The sequence below is a fragment of the Hylobates moloch genome, unplaced genomic scaffold, assembly GCF_009828535.3.
Source record: "Hylobates moloch isolate HMO894 unplaced genomic scaffold, HMol_V3 SCAFFOLD_1, whole genome shotgun sequence".
In the NCBI taxonomy this organism is placed as follows: Eukaryota; Metazoa; Chordata; class Mammalia; order Primates; family Hylobatidae; genus Hylobates; species Hylobates moloch.
This window is the reverse complement of record NW_026652276.1, coordinates 168430824-168454948: the sequence shown is the minus strand read 5'-3', so window position 1 is coordinate 168454948 and position 24125 is coordinate 168430824. Positions and strand designations below refer to the sequence as shown.

The following is a 24125-nucleotide window of genomic DNA, read 5'->3' as shown; positions in this document are numbered from 1 at the left end:
ATATGTGTTGCTATGTTAACCAGGAATTTAATTCATACTTCTTAAGTGGTTCTCTACTAATATTTTCTTTTTATTTACTCCCTGTCTCTATTTTGAAATCTTACAAATTGTATAAGGTTGATTGAGGGTATTTCTGCAGAAATTAACCTGTAGTCACATCCTACCTTTGCCAATTCTGGTATGGTTTATTTTAGTTAGGTTCTAAATGATAACACGACTAAATATATTCCATTTTCCTTGAAGTAGAGCCACAGGAATCTAACTGCATTAATCAGAATTTCTGATGGCAAGTAGCAAAACAATTTGAAATAGTTTAAGCAAAAGGGAGGTATTTAGTGTAAGGATTCAAGCTGTTTCCAGAACCCAAGGGCAGAAATACAACCAGGCCTCTGAAAGGGATTGGAACTACAAACTGGAAAGCCGTAGGGAATTCGGGAAGTACTGTCTTTGAGGTCCCACTTTTCTTCATATATCTGCCTCAGTCTTAGGAGATCTAGGTTCTCTGCTGTATCATGGAAAAGATAAGTTTATTGGCTCAGCTTGGGTATACCTATCTAGTCAGCCAAGGTAACATGTTTGCTAGGGTCTCAAGCCTGCAAAGTTCCCAGAGAGCTATTGCAGGGACACCCCAAAGGTGTCTATTCCCTAATACAGTCACTTCAGGATTTAACGTTTTGAGGTTTCTTTCTGTTTTCAGTTACAGGCTAGTGAAACTCTGAGAAACAGCACTCATAGTAGCACAGCTGCAGACTTACTACAAGCCAAACAACAGATCCTCACTCATCAACAGCAGCTTGAAGAACAAGACCACTTATTAGAAGATTATCAGAAAAAGAAAGAAGACTTCACAATGCAAATTAGTTTCTTGCAAGAGAAAATTAAAGTATATGAAATGGTATGTTTATTTTAAGGAAGTCAGCTAACTTGTAGAAGCTTACAGTTTCAAGTTTTTTATGCAGGTGGTTTTTTTTTTTGTTAGGCACATGAATCACAAAATTTTATAATTAAGCTCTTTGTGTAATTTATTTCAAAAGCAAATGGGAATCTCAGTAATGTAGTTTTTAAGATAATAGTCATTACTGAGTTCCCTAAAAGTGATCAGCCTATGTTAAACTGAATGAGCAGGAAAATACAAATTTATAACTTTTTTTTTTGTCATTTATAATTATTTCCACTTATTTTAGCCATGGTTGTGAAATTCAGAAAATATTTTCACAACAGAAAGAAATTGTATGGATTTTAATGAGAAAAAAATTGAATGTAGTCAGTTATCTTTATTTACATAAGTTGTGTTCCATAAACTTAAGTGTTTCTGGGAACGCTTATTTAGCAAATAAGTTCTCTGGTGGGGGACTGGTGGGGGGAATATGTGTCTGTGTATGGGTGCATGTATTTTACATATATGTATATCACATTGATTATAATCTTAAATCATAAAAACTACTCATCCTGGAAGATTCTGTTTATTTATTTTTTAAAAGAGAAATCAAGGTTCAGAAGTGACTTGCCTGAGGTCGCCCCACTAACAGGTGTCAGACTGGGATTCAGATCCTGTCAGTTGCCCCAGAGCTGGAGCTTCCTGTACTACACTGCACTACCTCGGGTCCTCTCCATCCCTCTGGTCCTCTCTATAAGGGATGAACAAGGCAGTGTGGTCACCTTGTTTGACCTCAGCTTGAAGCGTATGTCCAGCAACTCAAATTTTTTGTCACTCTGTGCACACCTACAAATGACTAAAAGTACCATGAGCATTGATTTGGGGGTTACAAATAAATTTTAGCAAGAACTCACAAATATGGAATCTACAAAGAATGAAGATGGATTGTACATGCAATATAATACTTCTTATAAACTTAGGAGGTTCTTCTGCAAGAGGTTGAGAAATTACCAAGACAAGAATATTGTTTGGATAATAATAACAGTAGTAGTAATTAGCATTTATTAAGTGCTTACTGTGTAACAGGCAGTATTCAAAGCATCTTATATTAACTCATTGAATCATCACCATAGGCCTGTGCAATAGAAGTACCATTATCACTCCTATTTTCTAAGTGAGGACACCAAGACAAAGCAAGATGAGGTAAATTGCTCAGGTATACACAGGTAGTAAGTTGATAGAGCCAGATTTCCAATCTAAGTTGTCTGACTCCAGAGACTGCTTTTAAATAATAGAGAATGTACAAATTGAAGACAATGAAATTATGAAAAATACATGATTTACAACTAAGGTAATTTAAAAATTATTAGGTAAATGTTTACAGAACACCTATTTTTGTAGCAGGCCCTTGCAAGAAATACAGTGAGGCTTAAAGTGTGCCCTTTTCTTAACTGGAACTCATAGATGAGTAGGAGAGCTATGGCATGTACAAAGGACACCACAAAACAAGGATAAGTGTGGGCAAAAAGTGCTTTGAAAGTTCTGAATAGGTCTGGCTTCATGAGGGAAGATTCAGGGTAGGCTTTAGTGGAAGAGTTTCTATTTGAGGTAAGTTTATAAATTGGGACAACTCCTTTTTAATTGTATTTTGTTTCCCTGACAATTGGCCTAATGCCTGGAACATAGTAGCTACTCAATACTTACTTCGTAAACAACTGGGTAAATTAAGGATCTCAACTGATAGAAATGGGGAGGACATTTTAGATAGAGTGTGGAGTAGTCATAAAGACTCAGGATGAAACATGTTAAAAATCAGTAAGGAGCAAAAAATGGTGTAATTTGTCTAGAAACAGTAGTCTTTGAAAGTTAATCTTTCCAGGAGGTAAGAGTAGAAGAATCATCTAGGACTAGGTGAGAAGAGCCTGGAGATTGGATTGTATTGTATTTACTCTGTGGGCAGTGTAAATTGAGATTATTTAAAATTCAAGTAATTCATTTTTGTAAGGGGAATAACCTTTGTTATTTGAATGTAACAAGAATACTTTTATCAATCTGTTTTTCACTATATACATTTTTTAAAATTTTTATTCTTAAGATGAATCCCCCCCAAGTAATAGTTCTATTGGCAGCTGAGACATTAGGGTCAGCTAAGGCATTAGGGTCACAAATGAAATGATCTTGGTTCCCTAGACCAGTGGTCCCCAACCTTGTTGGCACCAGGGCCAGTTTCGTGGAAGACACTTTTCCCACAGACGTGGGGGAGGAATGGTTTTGGGATGACATCGGGCATTAGTTAGATTCACATAAGGAGCTTGCAGTCTAGATCCTTCACATGCACAGTTCACAATAAGGTTCGAGCTCCTAGGAGAATCTAGTGCCGCAGCAGATCTCACAGAGGTGAGCAGTAATGCTCGCTTACCTCCTGGTGTGTGGCCCAGTCTTTAACAGGCCCCAGCCAGTACTGGGTCTGCAACCTGGAGGTTGGGGACCCCTTCCCTACACAACTGTGTCGATGATCAAAAGCTCATTCTCATTGTCCTAATCCTCCAAACTTCCCATTGGTGCCATAGCATAGTATTCCCCCCATCTCAGGTGTATTTCCAAAAGATAGTGTATTCAACCACAGGGCTTTTTTTTTTTTTTTTTAGAACACAGAATAAGTGGTTTAAAACCATGTACTTTGAAACAAGTGATACTAAGAAAAACAAACCATAAATTTGTGTTGTTTAACAGTTGAATGAAGAATTATTGTTGGTTGTTATTATATCAGGTGTTGGACAATTTTGAATTAAATGATTAAATGATACTGTTTTATGAAGTCACCCCTCCCCTATAGAAATCAGGAAACAGAAAAGTTAGATTTTATAACATTAACATTTTTCAAACTTAGTTACTTATTTAACAGTTTAACTGGAATTGACCACCATGAACTGATTTTACTTTCTCATAGGTTCCAGATGTTATAGATTTGTTTCTAGTATGTAAATATATTACACTTGTATATATTATAATAGTACAGTAAGAATAAAATGCTTTAATAGGTGATGTTTTATTTTAGCATATTCTGTGAGATAGAGGAAATAATATTATTTGTATTGTACGGATGAAAACACTGGGATTAAAGGAGATTAAACTGATTTATTAATATCCTATTGTAGTGCAGAGTTTGAAGTAAGAAAGCTCAGGACTTGGTAATAACATGGTAATATTGGGTGGGATATGTGATACCAAGACAAAAGATAATAGAATTTTGCCCAAGAGGCTGCATAGGATAACATTCATTGCCTTGGCTAATTTATATAGTACAGAATCTGGCCTTCGACTTGTAGGTTCAGAAGTCTGATTTTTTTTTCCCCTGTCAACGGAGATGAGCTACCTCAGAAGTGAACTCAGATTTTCCGAAGTTAACGAGGCTAATTTTTTTTGTTTGTTTTGAGACAGAGTCTCGCTTTGTCTCCCAGGCTGGAGTGCAATGGTGAGATCTCAGCTCACTGCAACCTCTGCCCTCTGGGTTCATGTGATTCTCCTGCCCCAGCCTCCTGAGTAGCTGGGATCACAGGTGCCCACCCCTACGCGCAGCTAGTTTTTGTATTTTTAGTAGAGACAGGGTTTCACCATGAGGCTAATGTTTAAAGTTTGAATAAGATTATTAATTTACAATGAGAAATCATTATCACAGAGACCTAAATATTTCAAGTTCATTGGATTTTATATTATTTCCATGGGCAAACGAATTTTAAAAGCCACAGAATACTTAGAAAGTTATTTAGTGACCATGAGATCAAAAGGTTTCAGAGGAATCGGATGTTCAAGGGCATTAGAATGAGATAACCTGATCTATCTCACAGTAGGAATGGTCATGCCTATAGATGGGAATTCTTAAATGCTGTTTGCTACAACCCCTGACATTTCTTTTTACATTAGGTAATGTTTTTTCTAGAGCGACCAAAATTCTCAAAGGCTGTACTTGAATGGGCACTGCCAACATTTCCCTCTGAGGCTTTTCTTTTTCTCGGCCTTGACATTTCTTCTTTAGATATGTTCATTCATTCATTCAAGGCACTTTTAAGTCCTGTTTGCCTGGGACTCCTGTCTCTTTAAAATGATTTTACTTACCTACTTATGTCCTGATCCATTCTGTAGATTTCATGTATTTATTTGTTTTTGAGACTATAGCCCTCTATTACTTACAGAGGCAAATAAGTTACTGAAGCAAAACTTTGACCTAGGGCCTCTGCTTGACTTTGTCATGCTGAAGTAATCACTATAACAGATATGCCTTGGCCTGTGTCTGGGCTTAGCCTTATCTCCATTCCAAAATAGAATCCCAAATAAGAACTGGGGGAGAGTATCTGCTTTGCTTTGAAAATTCTGTTTAAACCAAAAGTCTAGGACCAAGTTGATATGCCGTAAACGGTATAGTTGTCTTAGATGTCACTTGAGGTTCAGCCTTTTAAGCATTGCATATCTCTAAATTTCTGACTGACTTAAGACCCCAGGACTGAAGTTAAGACAGACCGTTAGGAATCTGTTTTTGTTGTTTTTCTTTTTCCATAGCCCTTGCCCATGACACACATTGAAGTTACTGGAATACATGTGAGGAACTTTTATTTATTTTTATCTTTCTGAATGTGTCTAGAGTATATGCAGTACTTTAGCTATAGAGAATACTAAATATTGTTGATCAGTTAATAAGAAAAATGGAAATATAACAGTTTGGAGACATCTAAAATCAGACTGGGTTTTTAAACTAAAAATTTTAATCACAGAAATGTTAAGAGAAATTTCTTCTAAGAAGGCCAAAACTACTGTAGTGTTTGCTCACAAGTAGTGTTGGGTACACGAGTTCTAAGTCTCATTATTGTGGAAAAAATTGAGGGGCAGAACCAACATTTACTTTTTGTAGAATTTTTTAAAAGAGAAACTTCTATCAGTCTTTTGGTAATGAGATGAAGCAGTATAATTTGCCAGAAGCTAAAAATGCCATTCTTACATTTTCATTTTTTTTCCTAAAGGAACAAGATAAAAAAGTAGAAAACTCGAATAAAGAAGAAATACAGGAAAAGGAGGCAATCATTGAAGAATTAAACACAAAAATAATAGAAGAAGAAAAGAAAGCTCTTGAGCTAAAGGATAAATTAACAACTGCTGATAAATTACTAGGAGAATTACAAGAACAGGTTGTGCAAAAGAACCAAGAAATAAAAAACATGAAATTAGAGCTGACTAATTCTAAGCAAAAAGAAAGACAATCTTCTGAAGAAATAAAACAGTTAATGGGGACAGTCGAAGAACTTCAGAAGAGAAATCATAAAGACAGCCAGTTCGAAACTGATACAGTACAACGAATGGAACAAGAAACACAAAGAAAGTTAGAGCAACTCCGGGCAGAGCTGGATGAGATGTATGGGCAGCAGATAGTGCAAATGAAACAAGAATTAATAAGACAACACATGGCACAGATGGAGGAACTTAAAACACAGCATAAGGGAGAAATGGAGAATGCTTTAAGGTCATATCCAAATATTACAGTTAATGAAGATCAAATAAAGTTAATGAATGTGGCAATAAATGAACTGAATATAAAATTGCAAGATACTAACTCTCAAAAGGAAAAACTCAAGGAAGAACTAGGACTAATTTTAGAAGAAAAGTGTGCTCTACACAGACGGCTTGAAGACCTTGTTGAAGAACTGAGCTTTTCAAGAGAACAAATTCAGAGAGCTAGACAGACAATAGCTGAACAAGAAAGTAAACTGAATGAAGCACATAAGTCCCTTAGTACAGTGGAAGATTTGAAAGCTGAGATTGTTTCTGCATCTGAATCCAGAAAGGAACTAGAATTAAAACATGAAGCAGAAGTTACAAATTACAAGATAAAACTTGAAATGTTAGAAAAAGAAAAGAATGCTGTGTTAGACAGAATGGCTGAATCACAAGAAGCTGAATTAGAGAGGCTGAGAACACAGCTTCTATTTAGTCATGAAGAAGAGCTTTCCAAACTGAAGGAAGATTTAGAAATTGAACATCGAATAAATATTGAAAAACTTAAAGATAATTTAGGCATTCACTATAAACAGCAGATAGATGGTTTACAGAATGAAATGAGTCAAAAGATAGAAACCATGCAGTTTGAAAAAGACAATTTGATAACTAAGCAGAATCAATTAATTTTGGAAATTTCAAAGCTAAAAGATTTACAGCAATCTCTTGTAAATTCAAAGTCAGAAGAAATGACTCTTCAAATCAATGAACTTCAAAAAGAAATTGAAATACTCAGACAAGAAGAAAAGGAAAAGGGTACACTTGAACAAGAAGTTCAAGAATTACAACTTAAAACAGAATTATTAGAAAAACAGATGAAGGAAAAAGAGAATAATCTTCAAGAAAAATTCGCACAACTTGAAGCAGAGAATAGCATTCTTAAAGATGAAAAGAAAGCTCTTGAAGACATGTTGAAAATACATACTCCTGTTAGCCAAGAAGAAAGATTGATTTTCATAGACTCCATTAAGTCCAAATCCAAAAACTCTGTCTGGGAAAAAGAAATAGAAATACTTACAGAGGAAAATGAGGACCTCAAACAACAATGTATTCAGCTAAATGAAGAGATTGAAAAGCAAAGGAACACTTTTTCGTTTGCTGAAAAAAACTTTGAAGTTAACTATCAAGAGTTACAAGAGGAGTATGCTTGCCTTCTCAAAGTAAAAGACGATTTAGAAGACAGTAAAAATAAACAGGAATTAGAGTATAAAAGTAAGCTTAAAGCACTTAATGAAGAGCTTCATTTGCAAAGAATAAATCCAACTACAGTGAAAATGAAAAGTTCTGTCTTTGATGAAGACAAAACTTTTGTAGCAGAAACATTGGAAATGGGTGAGGTTGTTGAGAAGGATACAACAGAACTCATGGAAAAACTTGAGGTAACCAAGCGAGAGAAATTAGAGCTGTCACAAAGACTGTCTGATCTTTCTGAACAATTGAAACAGAAACATGGTGAGATTAGTTTTCTAAATGAAGAAGTTAAATCTTTAAAGCAAGAGAAAGAACAAGTTTCATTGAGATGTAGAGAGCTAGAAATCATTATTAACCACAACAGGGCAGAAAATGTACAGTCATGTGATACTCAAGTAAGCTCTTTATTAGATGGAGTTGTGACTATGACAAGCAGGGATGCTGAAGGATCAATTTCTAAAGTAAACAAAAGTTTTGGTGAAGAATCAAAAATAATGGTGGAAGATAAAGTTTCTTTTGAAAATATGACTATTGGAAAAGAAAGTAAGCGAGAACAGTTGATTTTGGATCACTTACCATCTGTAACAAAGGAATCATCACTTAGAGCAACTCAACCAAGTGAAAATTATAAACTTCAGAAAGAACTCAATGTACTTAAATCAGAACAGGTATGTTTACTTCTTTATATATGGTAAAGCACAATGGAAAAATGTACATTTCACACTAAGGTTTCACCTTCATAAAACATAAGTTCATATCCTTACAAGAGAATGAAAGTGAACCCTCTGATGTAATTTTAACTTGAGCCTATCATTTATTTATCATTTAAGCATTTTTTTTTAACCGTTGTTGCCTTTCTTTCAGTTAATCTATCTTGTATATTCTGCTCAGGAAATAAAAGACACTAATGGATTCAGATTTTCTTTGGAAAGACGAGTTTGTATAACTTTGTGGAGAATCTCAGCATTAGGAAAGTTATTAATTTCATTTTGTAATTTTTGTTATAATCTCAAAGATTGGTTTCAGAGTTTTTATTTCATAGTAATGTTTTCAAGTCTCCACAACTGAAAATGAACTCCTAAGCTTTTTAATAGTCTTTATAGTTGTTAGGTGGTTATGAAATTATATTTTCCTGGGAGAAAAAAAAAAACCTTTGATTTAAATCCTAGAGTTTTTTCAGAAGGGGAAAAAACAGTATTGACTCTAAATATAGTTAAAGAATTATATGTATATAATAATAGATCACTCCTGATAATTTATATGTGCCAGATACTGATATTAAAATAACAGGAAAATTCTGCTATCTACAATGTAATGATCTAACTAAAGTTTTATGTGTTTCTTCATTTAGCTAACAAATATTTATTGACTCTCTTGGCAAGTACGAATATAGTGGCCAACAAGAGAGAGGTTTCTGGTCTCAAAGAGCATATATTTTAGTGAGGGAGGCAGGTGATAAATGAAACAAATAGGATAGTTAGAAATAATGATAAATTCTATGAAGAAATAAAACAGGATAATGTGATAGGGAGTGATGGAATTATTTCTGAGGGCTCTGTTGTGTTCCATTGGTCTATATCTCTGTTTTGGTACCAATACCATGCTGTTTGGTTACTGTAGCCTTGTAGTATAGTTTGAAGTCAGGTAGCGTGATGCCCCCAGCTTTGTTCTCTTGGCTTAGGATTGACTTGGCAATGCAGGCTCTTTTTTGGTTCCCTATGAATTTTAAAGTAGTTTTTTCCAATTCTGTGAAGAAAGTCATTTCTGTGAAGAAAGTCATTCCTGATGGGAATGGCATTGAATCGATAAATTACCTTGGGCAGTATGGCCATTTTTATGATATTGATTCTCCCTATCCATGAGCATGGAATGTTCTTCCATTTGTTTGTATCCTCTTTTATTTCGTTGAGCAGTGGTTTGTAGTTCTCCTTGAAGAGGTCCTTCATATCCCTTGTAAGTTGGATTCCTAGGTATTTTATTCTCTTTGAAGCAATTGTGAATGGGAGTTCACTCAAGATTTGGCTCTCTGTTTGTCTGTTGTTGATGTATAAGAATGCTTGTGATTTTTGCACATTCATTTTGTATCCTGAGACTTTGCTGAAGGTGCTTATCAGCTTAAGGAGATTTTGGGCTGAGACAATGGGGTTTTCTAGATATACAATCATGTCATCTGCAAACAGGGACAATTTGACTTCCTCTTTTCCCTTTATTTCTTTCTCCTGCCTGATTGCCCTGGCCAGAACTTCCAACACTATGTTGAATAGGAGTGGTGAGAGAGGGCATCCCTGTCTTGTGCCAGTTTTCAAAGGGAATGCTTCTGGTTTTTGCCCATTCAGTATGATATGGGCTGTGGGTTTGTCATAAATAGCTCTTATGATTTTGAGATACGTCCCATCAATACCTAATTTATTGAGAGTTTTTAGCATGAAGTGCTGTTGAATTTTGTCAAAGGCCTTTTCTGCATCTATTGAGATAATCATGTGGTTTTTGTCTTTGGTTCTGTTTATATGCTGGATTACATTTATTGATTTGCGTATGTTGAACCAGCCTTGCATCCCAGGGCTGAAGCCCACTTGATCATGGTGGATAAGCTTTTTGATGTGCTGCTGGATTCGGTTTGCCAGTATTTTATTGAGGATTTTTGCATCGATGTTCATCAGGGATATTGGGAATGATGGAGAGGGTAGTAACAACATTAAATATGGTGGTCAGGAAAGGTCTCTAGGAGGCATTGACATTTGAGCTGAGATCTGAATGACGTTGAAATTAGAGCAATTGTAACGACATGGGTAAGTTTAAAGAACAGAATGAAGGCTTGTGTAGTTGTGTTTGAGAGAGCAGGAGAGTGGAAGAAGAGTTTGAAGGAGGAAGAGACCAGACCTTGGAGAATCTTACAGACTTTGGAAGCCATTGGAAAGTTTTCTCTTTTTATTCCTAAATATATCATACTTATGATCTTATATCAAATGTCAAGATATTTTATATTTATGATTTATATCAAATGTAGAGATATTTTATATATTTAATTGCCTAGAGTCAAGAAATTCAAATTGCTTAACAATTTTTTTTTTTTTTTGAGACTGAGTCTCACTCTGTCACCCAGGCTGGAGTGCAGTGGCATGATCTCAGCTCGCTGCAACCTCCGCCTCCCGGGTTCAATCAATTCTCCTGCCTCAGCCTCCTGAGTAGCTGGGATTACAGGCGTGCACCATCACGCCTGGGTAATTTTTGTATTTTTAGTAGAGACAAGGTTTCACTATGTTGGCCAGGTTGGTCTCAAACTCCTGACCTTAGGTGATCCAACAGCCTCGACCTCCCAAAGTGCTGGGATTACAGGCGTGAGCCACCACGCCTGGCCAAATTACTTAACTATTAATGTTCTGTTAAATGTCTGGAATTGTTTTCAAAACCAAAATTTATGGCAGTTACTTGTAAAAATGTCACACATCTTTTAAAATTTTTTAGAAAGCATTTTTGGGAGAAGACCTGAATTTGACCCTCAGATGGTCAAATTTTCTTATTAAGAATTCTGATTTTCTTTTTCTTTTTTTTTTTTTTTTTTGAGACAGGCCGTCACTGCCATTCAGGCCAGAGTCTCATAGCGCAATCACAGCATCCTGCAGCCTTGACCTCCTGGACTCAGATGATCCTCTCACCTCAGCCTCCTGAGTAGCTAGTATTACAGGCATGCACCACACACCCAGCTAGTTTTTTGTATTTTTTGTAGAGACAGAGATTTGCCATGTTGCCCAGGCTGGTCTCAAACTTCTGAGCTTAAATGATCTTCTTGCCTTGGCCTCCTAAAGTGCTGGGATTACAGGCATGAGTCTTTGTCCCCAGCCAGAATTCTATTTTCTGTACTAAAGAGATACTAAAAAGATACTTTTGATGGCATTCAGATACCCTCTATTTGACATTGACTACATAAAGTAAAGCCTGTAAACTTCCTGCCCATTCTCATTACCAAGACAAACCTCTTTATTGATGGGAAGGGAAGTTCACAGAAGAAATGGAGCAGTGACTTACACAATGGTAACACCTAAGAGCAGCCTAAATATGCTTGAAATAATGTAGATGCCACAAAAATATCTCTAATACACTTAGGTAGTTTGGGCAGAAGGAGAAAAATAAAAACATCATAGAAGTCTTTTCAGTGTTGGGATGCAAGGAAGAAGGAAGAGTGGCAGGAATTTTATAGATACTGATTAATTATTGATGCTGGGAGAGGTCATAGATTGAAGTGTATGTGTTTAAAATTGAAGATGATTATTAGAATCAAAAGAGATACTGGAGCTTAGAAACTACAGGAGGAACCACTAGAATATCAGCTCCTTGAGAGCAGGGACCCAGTCTCCTGTATCTCTAGTGCCTAGAATAATGTCTGACACGTGATAGGCAGTTAATAATGTTTTTAAATGAATGAATGAATTCATGAATAAAAGGGGGGGAATAAATAAAGCCCACTTACCAAGAACCAACAGTGAAATAGCACAGGCCTTCGTGTTAGAGTCAGGAAGAAGATCAGAATAGCTTTTGTCACTTGCCATTCTGTTGTGTGGGTCCTAACCATTGCAAAGACAAAAAGATACATGGTGTGAATGGAGAGAAAGATACTTAATTGTCATAATTCACATGTATAATTAAATTAAAAATTAAGCATGAGAACTGAAATCCTTTTTTTTTTTTTTTTTTGAGACAGAGTCTCACTCTGTTGCCCAGTCTAGAGTGGATCTCAGCTCACTACAAACTCAGCCTATCAAGTAGGTGGGATTACAGGTGGCCACTACCATGCCTGGCTAATTTTTGTATTTTTAGTAGAGATGGGGTTTCACCATGTTGGCCAGGCTGGTCTTGAACTCCTGACATCAAGTGATTTATATCTTTAATGTAAAATAAATATGAATAAACCAATGTAAAAATTATAACATTTTAATGAAGGATAGGAGACTTGAATAAATGAAAAGTCTCATTTCTGAGTGGGAAAATTTGAATATTGTAAAAACCCAGGTTATCTTTAATCTATAATCCTTATGTAGTTCCATTCCAACTCACAATGAAAAGTTACTGAAATTCAACTTAGTAATTGCTTTATAGTTTATCTGGAGAAGAAATGCACCAGAAGAGTCAAGAATGTTTTTGAAAAACGCAGAATAGTAATTGGTGTGTAGTTTATCTGGAAGAAGAAATGCACAAGAAGAGTCAAGAATATTTTTGAAAAATGCAGAATGCATTTAACATGATGTGTTGAACAATTTTTAGCCTTAAATATATTGATTTTATAAATATTGAAAACGAGTTATGCTGTTAGTTCTAGAGGCTAGAATATCAGAGCATGTAGACTTAAGAAAAGTAAAAAGAAGGAAATAATAAAGTTAAGAACAAAATAAGCAAAGTTAGAATAACCAAAACAGGAGGCAAAGTTTTCAAGGATTTTGAAAGTTTATTATTTGAAAACACTAGTGGCTGGGTGTGGTGGCTCACACCTGTAATCCCAGCACTTTGGGAGGCCGAGGTGGACAGATCACAAGGTCAGGAGTTCAAGACTGACCTAATCAACATGGTAAAACCCTGTCTCTACCAAAAATGGAAAAATTAGCCGGGTGTGGGGGTGCATGCCTGTAATCCTAGCTACTCAGGAGGCTGAGGCAGGAGAATTGCTTGAACCCAGGAGGCAGAGGTTGCAGTGAGCCGAGATCGCACCACTGCACTCCAGCCTAGGTGACAGAAAAAAAAAAGAAAAGAAAAGAAAACACTAGTAAAGTATTGGACTTTCAAGAATATGGGCCAGCGGGCGTGGTGGCTCACGCCTGTAATCCCAGCACTTTGGTAGGCCGAGGTGGGTGGATCACGAGGCCAGGAGATCAAGACCGTCCTGGCTAACACGGTAAAACCCCATCTCTACTAAAAATACAAAAAATTAGCTGGGCATGGTGGCATGCACCTGTAATCCCAGCTACTCAGGGGAGCTGAGGCAGGAGAATTGCTTGAACCCAGGAGGTGGAGGTTGCAGTGAGCCGAGATCTCACCACTGCACTCCAGCCGGGGTGACAAAGCGAGACTCCATGTCAAAAAAAAAAAGAATATGGGCAAGGCACGGTGGCTCACGCCTGTGATCCCAGCACTTTGGGAGGGCGAGGCAGGCGGATCACGAGGTCAGGAGATCAAGACTATCCTGGCCAACATGGTGAAACCCTGTCTCTAGTAAAAATATGAAAAATTAGCTGGGCATGGTGGCGCACACTTGTAGTCTCAGCTACTCAGGAGGCTGAGGCAGGAGAATCGCTTGAACCCTGGAGGCTGAGGTTGCAGTGAGCTGAAATCGCACCACTCACTGCACTCCAGCCTGGCAACAGAGCAAGACTCCATCTCAAAAAAAAAAAAAAAAAAAAAGAATATGATCAGGGAAAAAAAGACTTAAACCAAATGAGTCTTGGTGCAGTTGCTCACACCTATAATCCCAGTGCTTTGGATGGCCGAGACAGGAGGATTGCTTGAGCCCAGGAGTTCAAGACCAACCTGGGCAACATAGCAAGATGCCTGTCTCCACAAAAAATTAAAAAATCAGCCAGATGTCTGCAGTGAGCTATGATTGCACCACTGTACTTCAGCCTGGGCAACAGAGTGAGACCCTGTCTCTAAAACAAACAAACAAAATCAAATGAATGAAAATCAAAACCTAAGTATAGATACATAGAGATTCATAAAAGTCATAAAAGAATACTATAAATAAACGTCCATCAACAAATGTGAAAATAGAGATAAACTGGATGGTTTTCTGGAAGAATATAAGCTACCAGAATCAACTCAAATAGAAACACAAAACCTGAATAAACCAATAACCATTAAAGAATTTGAAATCATAGAGGTTTTCCCTCTCTCCTCTCCTCCAACCAAAAATACTAGACTGAGACCATTTTACAAGTGGGTCTTACCAACTCTCAATGAATATATAATTGCTTAATAAAATAGGATTAAAGAGAGAGAACTAAGGGGAAGAAAAGAAGGAAAGAAGAAAGGTAAGCTAGACAAAAGAAAAACCCATTTATGAGACTGGTATAATATTGATACGAAGACCTGATAAGAACACTACAAACAAAATTATAGATGAATCTTACTTATGAGTGGTTGTAGAAATCCTAAATAAAATATTAGCAAATTATTCTAAGAATGGAAGAATAGTTCAACATCTGAAAATTCTATTAATGTAACCTTCACATTCATAGATAGCAGGAAAAAAATCCATATGATCAATTTTATTTTTTATTTTGTTTTTGAGATGGGGTCTTGCTCTGTCACCCAGGCTGGAGTGCAGTAGGGCAATCACATTTCACTATGGCTGCAATCTCCCAGGCTCAAGTGATCCTCCCAATTCAGCCTCCCAACTAGCTGGGACCACAAGCACATAGCACCATGCCCAGCTAAGATTTTTTTAAACATTTTTGTACAGACAGGAGGATCTCACTGTGTTGCCCAGGCTGGTCTTAAATGTAGGGGATCAGTCAGGGTGGTGGGAGATTATATAAAGATAAAGTTATAGAAAATAGACACAAACCTTCTTGGGAGGCCGGGAGGTTTGCATAGCTTCAGTGAAAGATTTGGTTGAAGGCAGCTGAATTCTCTTAAAAGCTTAGGGCATAGCTACATAGGAATGTAAGGAAGTTTATCTGAAGAGCTTGTTTACTCATGTGGTCCTAAGACCAACCTTTGATCATTCGCAGGACTGCTCTCTCTGGGGAGGGCGACCAGATTAATTACCCACAAGTGTGTTGACTCAAAGCCTTTGTCATTAAATCTATGCTGAATAAATGCCCGCAGGGCCAGCTAGTCAGGGCGTGCACTATTGCAATTCTTTCTGTGAGCGGCCCAGCCCCCTAGCCGCTCTTTCACTGAATACTGGTGTCAGAGTACATTATTCATCTGTTGTGCAGCCTGAGTCTGCAGGTCAGACCCTGGCACTTAAACTCCTGGGCTCAAGCAGTTATTCCACATTGGCTTCCCAAAGTGCCGAGATTACAGGAGTGAGCCATCATGCCTGGCCTTATTTTATGTTTTTAGAGACAAGTTCTTGCTCTTGCCAGGCTGGAGTGCAGTGGCATGATTATAGCTCACTGCAACCTTGAACTCCTGGACTCAGGCAATCTTCTCATCTCAGCCTCCTAAGTAGCTGGGACTACAGGTACATATTACCACTCCTGGCTAATTTATTATTATTTTTTTAGAGATGGGGTCTTTCTGTGTTGCCCAGGCTGGTCTTGAATTCCTAGGCTCAAGCAATACTCCCACTTGAACCTCCTGAGTAGCTGGGATTATAAGTACAAGTTACTGTTTCCAACCCACATAATCATTTTAATACATATTGGAAAATAATCCATAGAAAACTAATAACTCATAATTTTTTTTCAATGGAGAAAATCCGGAATAGAAGGGAAATTTCTTAACCGCAGTAATTGTTTTCATTAAAACATTTAGCAGATAACATTTCTAATAGTGAAATTTAGAAGCATTCCCATTAATATCAAGTATAGAATAAAATGTGATGGAAGCATTCCCATTAAAATCCAGCATAGAATCAAGTATAGGATACCCACTTTCAACATTACTATTTCAACATTGCTTTGTAGTTCCTAGCCAATGCAATTTGACAAGAATAAGAAATGAGATAAAGAATATGAAAACTTATTTATGAATAACAAAATAAACCCTACATAAGATGTTTTGAACTTTTGTCAAGAAAATTATAAAACACTGAAGCATGTAAAGACCTCACTATATGGCAATATGTACCATATTCATAGTGGAAAGATGTAAAGAAAAATGTCAGTTCTCTCCAAATTAATCTCTGTATTCAGTGTACTTCCAGTCATAATGACAAGGAAATTTTTCATGAATCTTGAAAAACTGATTGTAAAATTGATATAGACAAGTAAATACTCAAGAATAATCAAGAGCCCTAGAAAAATGTATTGCATCTGACAGCAAGATTTATTACAGAATCATAATAGACAGGATGGTTTGATGCTAGGATGGACAATTAGGTCAGTGGAGCGTAATGGAAAGCCCAGAAACACATTGAGATCTTTGTGAAATTTTAATGTGTAGGAAAGAGACCCTACAAATCAACATTTATCTAATAATACTGAGTGAGCCTCTGCTGCATTCTATGCACTGTTTTAGTCCCTGGTGATATAACAGTGAATAAAAACAAGTAGTAGGCGGGGTGTGGTAGCTCATACCTGTAATCCCAGCACTTTGGGAGGATTGCATGAGCCCAGGAGTTTCAGGCCAGCCTGGGCAGCAGAGTGAGACCCCATCTTTACCTAAAGATAAAAAGTTAGCTGGGCATGGTGGCATGCACCAGTAGTCTTAACTACTTGGGAGGCTGAGGTGGGAGGATCGCTTGAACCCAGGAGGTCAAGGCTGCAGTGAGCGATGATTGCACCACTGTACTCCAGCCTGGGTGACAGAGTGAGTATTTGTTAATTTGGGTTGTGAGTACATAAATGTTTATTACTTCATTATTTCCATTTCTGTACATTTAAAATATTTTAGAACAAAAAAGGATGAGTCATGCTAGCTATACCAAATATCACAATTTAGTACAGGTAATGAAAACATTGTGTTACTTTCCTTGAAAAAGAAAGGTAGATCAATGCAACAGCACGAAGACAGAAAAAAAAATTAGACTTCAGTTCTCAAGAATTTTTAAACTCTTGTAGTCAGTATATGAAAAAAATAGAAGTTAAATTATTTGATTTGTCATTTAAAAATATTATAATGTTTACATATGTTTACCTTAAGAATGATTTAAGGCTGCAGATGGAAGCCCAACGCATTTGCCTCTCTCTGGTTTATTCAACTCATATGGATCAGGTTCGTGAATATATGGAAAATGAAAAAGATAAAGCTCTTTGCAGTCTTAAAGAAGAGCTTATTTCTGCTCAAGAGGAAAAGATCAAGGAACTTCAGAAAATACACCAGTTAGAGCTACAGACTATGAAAACACAAGAAACAGGTAAAATGGTTTCTGACTTATAAGTACCGTGATCCAAATAAGTATTGGATAGAGCCCACCATTCTATAATTTTTTCCTTGTCATAGAACCCACAGAGGAAGGTGATTTGTTTACCAGTTGTTGATATAATCACTAGATAGTCATTTAAGCGCTTGAGAAAGCTAAAATCATTTTCTCATAGGAAGTCACAATCCATTGCGAAAGCATATATAAAATAAACAATTTCTCCAACAGAAGAATGAATAGAAAGAATGGGAGGAGAAAGGAGAAACATCTAGTGCTTCCTGGCAGGATGAGTAGGGTGAGGTGGTAGACAGAGTGGTGGGGTTGGAATTTTAAGGCAGGCTCTGGAGTCTTTAGAATTGAGGTGTAAGGGTACACCCATTTTGGAAAATTGAGAGTTCAAGGTGTGTGAGAAAGTAGTTGGGGTTACAGCTAGAGAGATTGGCAAGAGTTTGATTAGAAAAAGTTTTATTCTGAAAGAAGCATGTATAAACCTTATGCTGTTGGTGATAAGACCTACTGCAGGATTTTAAGTAGAGTAACACAATATGGTTTTTATTTTATGAAGACACCACTGGGGTGAGTTGGGGGAGGTGAGAGTAGTGATTAGAACATCAGTTAAGCAACTAAGGCTGTCATTTCCATAAACAGTAAGTATTAACTAAATGTTAATGAGGATGGAAAAGAAGTTTGCATTCAAAAGTAGAAATTTGAGAGTGGCGTAAATAACAGTACCAAACTTTAAAATTTCAGGAGTGCTTTGGGTTTGAATTTAATAAGATTTTAAGCATGTGATATTTTTAATGATGTCCTCTTCAAACAGGCTAGTGTTTTTCAAACTAGAGGCTAATTAATAGGTCCATTAATGGGTGGTGAAGTCAGTTTAGTGAGTAATGATCAACATTTTTTTTAAAAAAAAACAAAGTAGAACAGAAAACATTGGAGTACATGGCACTACAGTAGAAGAATATTGATTCTGAGATTTTTATTTCAGTTTTACATAGATGTATGTAATAGGTTATGATATATGATGCATTTTTTGTGTTGGGTTGTAGTAAAAAGAAGTCGCTGCTTTGTACCATTTTGTGGATAGAAATGGAAAATCTCACAAATTTTCTGAGACAATGTTGAGCAATGGAAAATAACTCAAAGAAATAAAGAATTTAAAATGATTCTTACTGCAGGGGAGCTTCCAGTTGAAACATAAGTTAAATATGATCATAGTTCTTAAGTATTTAAATTGAATTTCTTAATCCATTATCTGTTCCATTAGGTGATGAAGGAAAGCCTTTACATCTGCTCATTGGAAAACTTCGAAAGGCAGTGTCTGAAGAATGTTCTTATTTTTTACAGGTAAGATGTTTAAAAGTACTTTTATGGCCATGTGTGGTGGCTGACACTTATAATCCCAGCACTTTGGGAGGCTGAGGTGGGCAGATCACTTGAGTTCAAGACCAGCCTGGCCAACGTGGTGAAACCCGGTCTCTACCAAAAAATACAAAAATTAGTCCGGCGTTGTGGTGTGTGCCTATAGTCCCAGCTACTTGGGAGACTGAGGCATTGGAATCGCTTGGGCATGGGAGGCAGAGGTTGCAGTGAGTGGAGATCATGCTACTGTACTCCAGCCTGGGTAACAGAGTGGGACTCTGTCTCAAAAAAATAATAAATTTAAAAAAATAAAGATACTTTTACACAAAGAGTGCTAAATTATAAGTTGCTACTAATTTGATGATCACCCAGCCTAGTTTTCTCTGCTACCTTCAGAACTGTACTTAGAAAGTATTCCTGAGTTTTTAACTTAAAATGAGCATTAAAAATTTTCCTGATAATTGGTTTGAAACAAAAGAAATTCAGGTAAATTGTCTCGCCTGTAGAACAGACACTAATTGTTGATGTTGCCATAGATGAGTTACAAGGACAAGATGGAGACATCCTGGAAGACTGTAGAGTGAGCCAAAACACTAAGATGGCACCCATCTTTCTGGGTCCCAGTTTCTTTGTCTGTAAATTGGTGATTGTTTTAAGTTTTCTAAAATCAACTCTAATGTGAGAAAACTGCATCTTAGGGGCTATGCTGAAAATTTAATAAACTTAATTGACAGTATAGTTTAAGCAAATCTCAAGAAATCTGAAGAAATAGCAAAAAACAATTTGATTTTTAAGTCTAGAAGTTGGTGGTGGTAATTTTTTAGTTTTATGAAGAACAAAGGTAAAAGTTATTTGAGAGCTTATCAAATGATTATGGGGCATGTATTGTTTTAAATGATGATAGAAGTGTCTGTTGCTCAGGAGAAGAACCGGAACAATGTGTCAAATATTTTCAATTTTTGTGTGTGTATAGAAACTACATAAAACTATACTTGTGTGTTAGGAATCTTTTTTTTTTTTTTTTTTTTTTTTTGAGACAGAGAGTCTTGCTCTGTCGCCCAGGCTGGAGTGCAGTGGCACAATCTCGGTTCACTGTGACCTCTGCCTCCCAGGTTCAAGCTATTCTTGTGCCTTACCTCCCGAGTAGCTGGGATGACAGATGCACACCACCACGCCCAGCTAATTTTTGTATTTTTAGTAGAGATGGGGTTTTGCCATGTTGGCCAGGCTGGTCTTGAACTCCTGACCTCAGGTGATCCACCTGCCTTGACCTCCCAAAGTGCTGGGATTATAGGCGTGAGCCACCACACGTGGCCTCATGTGTTATGAATGTTATCTTAAGTATATGAATGTTACTCTTTTGCTAGATATGATTTCTTTAGAATTTATAGATTTCTTTCTGATCAACATTTCTGAACGTCCATCCTTGTCCTGTGGTGTTTTTTCAAAAGTATTTGAGATTACAGAGATACATCAGAAATAGGATCCGAGCTAGGAAGTGGTTGATTAAAGTATAAGATAAATTTTATTATAGGGAAGCAGAAAAAATTATGGTTTTGTGCAATGAAGTTTATTATCTTCCTGATATAAGATTTCATGCCAGAGAGATAGAGAGATTTAGACTTGTTTCTTTTGCAGATTGATAAGGGTATGGAGAGAATGTTTTCTTAATTATTTTTAAGTGCCATTTTGAGCGCCTTGCATCTAGGAGAATAATGTTTAATCTTTAGAAGCAGAAATCAAAATTTAAATTCCTTAAAATACACAATTTTGTTGTTAACAGACTTTATGCAGTGTCCTTAGTCAATATACTCCTGCTTTAAAATGTGAAGTGAATGCAGAAGACAGAGAGAATTCTGGTGATTACACTTCTGAAAATGAAGATCCAGAATTACAAGATTACAGATATGAAGTTCAAGGTAATAAAAGCTTACCATACTATTAAACAGTATTTAATCCTCTTAAATTAATTGATGACAGATTTTTACTTTTGATTATGATTTAATCACCCAGCCAAGTTGTTTTTCATCTTAACATTTTATCCTCCTTTCAGATTCATGAAATCTCATATTTAATATACATTTTAAATTTTTATAATGCAATAATGGTGATATGAATATAATTGGAGCTGTCCACTATTGTCTATCCTCTATTTCTCTACTCCTATCTTTTTCCTTATCCTAATTCTTTTAACTTTTTATACCATAGATCCAAATTTTTTAAAGTTATTGTATTTATTGAATAAGTTCATATCAATGGTTTTTGCTTTAAAATGAGTAAGATAAACATTAAGAAATTAGAAATACATTAGTATCTTTCTTAATATAGATCTGCTATAAGTTTGTTTTAACAAATAGCAATGTCACCACTTTTTTGATGTTCTTTCACAGATAAAATGTTTCCTAGCCCTGTCCATTTGTATAGATAATGAACAAAATGTGTATAAATTAATGACTACCAAAAGAAATTAACATATTTTAATATGAAATTTTCAAGTTATCTTCATAGCAGGCATTTCACATGAATGAGATTTCAATTTTTAGTTACCAAATATCTGAGGTTTACTTCTAGCAGGCAATTTTTTTAAATTATAAATAGGTGAATAATATTTATTGAAAAGATGCAGACTTTTACTGTGAAGTGAAATTATTGTAATTGTTTGTTTACCATCCAGACTTTCAAGAAAATATGCACACTCTTCTCAACAAAGTAACAGAAGAATACAACAAACTCTTGGTACTTCAAACACGACTAAGCAAGGTTTGTGAGATGGAAAATGTATTGTAATATTTGCATTTATTGTATTGTCTGCTTTTTTGTAAGCTGCTTTCATCAACCAAGAATTTCTAAAGTAAGAGAACATGAAAAAGGAGATTGGGAAAAGTGACATATATTTGTAGTAGATAATTTATATTGGTAAGCTGAAAGAATTTCTGCAAGTCGAATAATAACCCCTTTAGAGAGTTTTTAGAATTATGATAAGTTAAAATATATATAATATATCAACTTATAAACTGTGTGAAACAATTGCATTTAATTTTACATATAAAATTAAAGTAGTGGGCCTTCTGTCTTAGAGAAAACTGGTAATGAGTTTAGTTGCTTAGCACATAGCTAATTAGTTTCACACAGCATTATATATGTCAATTTTATTTTCAAGCAATTTTTTTAAAGTCTATAGAAAACTAGGTAAGACAGTATACGTGACACAGTGTAATTTATTAACTCTTATCAGTAAAACAACTTAAGGCATATATTGGCAAGGATAAGTGTAATTCTCATGTAGAAAGAAATCCAGAAAGATGTCTATGTCTATTTATTTGGGGTGCTTTTTGATGTTCAGTTAATATTAAAATGTTTAGGCAGATTTGAAAGATTTAATTGATAATGAAAGTTATAATGTTGATGATTTATGTTTTGGCTGAAATTCTTCCTCTCCATCTCTCTCCCCTTCTCTCTTTCCCTCCTGTTTCTTCTTCCCGACTCTGTTTCTGTGCAATTAAGTACAACCTTATCTAGCCTTTCCAAAAATCTATAAACCTACTCCAGTAGATTTATATAAGTAGAATCTCTTTTGGTTTCATCTCTTATTTTCTTGTTCATTATGGATTTATGCCTTTTAAATATTCTTTACTATCACTTTAATTGAGTAATGGAAAGGGAGGAGGTTTATGTCAGTAATCACAAATGTAAATCCCTACATTAACTTAGCTAATAAAATAAATGAAGAAGGCCAAATGAAACCTGGAGAAAACATGCCTCATCCAAAAGGGGCAGCGGCTGCCCAGCTTATGCATCTTGTCACCATTAAGTAGGAATCAGGGCCCAGTGTTTTTAATCTATTAATTTTATATGATTTTTTTCTTTTAAAAATATTAGGAAGTATAAACCAGGCATGGTGGTACATGCCTGTCGTCCCAGCTACTTGAGAAGCTGAGGTGGGAGGATCACTTGAACCTAGGAGCTTGAGGCTGCATGAGCTATGATTGTGCCACTGCACTCCTGCCTGGGCAACAGAGCTTAAGACCTCTTTTCTAAAGATTTAACACACACACACACACACACACACACACACACACACACACACAAGTATTCAAAACTAAACGTTCTATTTTAAGGTTGGGAAACAGAAAGCAGCCAGACAACAACAAAAACTGTTTTGTCCCCAAAAGAGCACTTTTATAGACTGGATTTAAAGTTCAAGCTTTCACTTTGTAACCTCAGATATAAACCCCATCTCTACTAAAAAAAATAAAAAAAAATTAGCTGGGTGTGGTGACACGGGCCTATAATCCCAGCTACTCGGGAGGCTGATGCAGGAGAATTGCTTGAACCCAGAAGGTGGAGATTGCAGTGAGCCAAGATTGTGCCACTGCACTCCAGCCTGGGCAACAGTGAGACTCCATCTCAAAAAAAAAAAAAAAAAAAGAAGAGAAATGTAGACAAATACGTTTGCTTAACAGGTAGATGAATATAGCAAACAGGTAGATGTCTTTTCTGCACAAGGGGTAATAAGAGGGTATCATATTTGAATGCAGTAAATTAGCTGCAATTACAGAGGCATTTCAGTTACTTTGAGATCAGGATCAGGACTGCAATACATCACTGCCTAACCTTTTGGCTTCATCTTCTAATCCTCCTCCTCATTTCAGCCATACTGAGATACTTAGTTTCCCAAATGCACCCTGATCTTTGGCACCCTGGGTTTTTTGGCATGCTGCCCTTTCTGCATAATACTGCCCATCCCCTCCCAGCCTTTTTAGTTTGTTCCTGCTTGTTCCAATTGGCTCAAATGTTTACTCCCTCTGTGTCATCTTCTTTACCTGTCTTTCTAGTCTTAGGCATTTCTTCCTCTGTTCCCTTAGCAACAGTACAGGCCTTGCTTATCGCATTTCTCTTTTTTCGTTACTTTAAATACTTGATTACCCTTCTATCCTTCTTCCATGTTCCTATAGCTCCTTATACACATTTGCATTTGTATCACATTACTTTTCATGTTATATAATTGTTTACCATTCTGCCTCTTTCACTATTATTCTAAACCCTTCAGAATAAGAGAATCTTCTGTTTATTTTTATTTCCTTCTCTTAACACGGTGTTAGCATACAGTAAAGGCTTAATAAATGTTTG

The 24125-nt window shown here is 36.2% G+C and overlaps 1 protein-coding gene across 2 annotated transcripts in view; it reads left to right on the top strand.

Annotated features, from left to right (window-relative positions):
• The window catches only part of AKAP9 (A-kinase anchoring protein 9), a 169940-nt gene that overhangs the window by 51677 nt on the left and 94138 nt on the right, over positions 1-24125 (top strand). For both annotated transcript variants that reach the window (XM_032761106.2, XM_032761105.2), the window contains exons 7-12: positions 698-895; positions 5893-8280; positions 17411-17624; positions 18901-18980; positions 20779-20914; positions 21670-21755. In XM_032761106.2, coding sequence (XP_032616997.1) covers positions 698-895; positions 5893-8280; positions 17411-17624; positions 18901-18980; positions 20779-20914; positions 21670-21755 — 3102 coding nt within the window. The remainder of the gene's footprint in view (positions 1-697; positions 896-5892; positions 8281-17410; positions 17625-18900; positions 18981-20778; positions 20915-21669; positions 21756-24125) is intronic.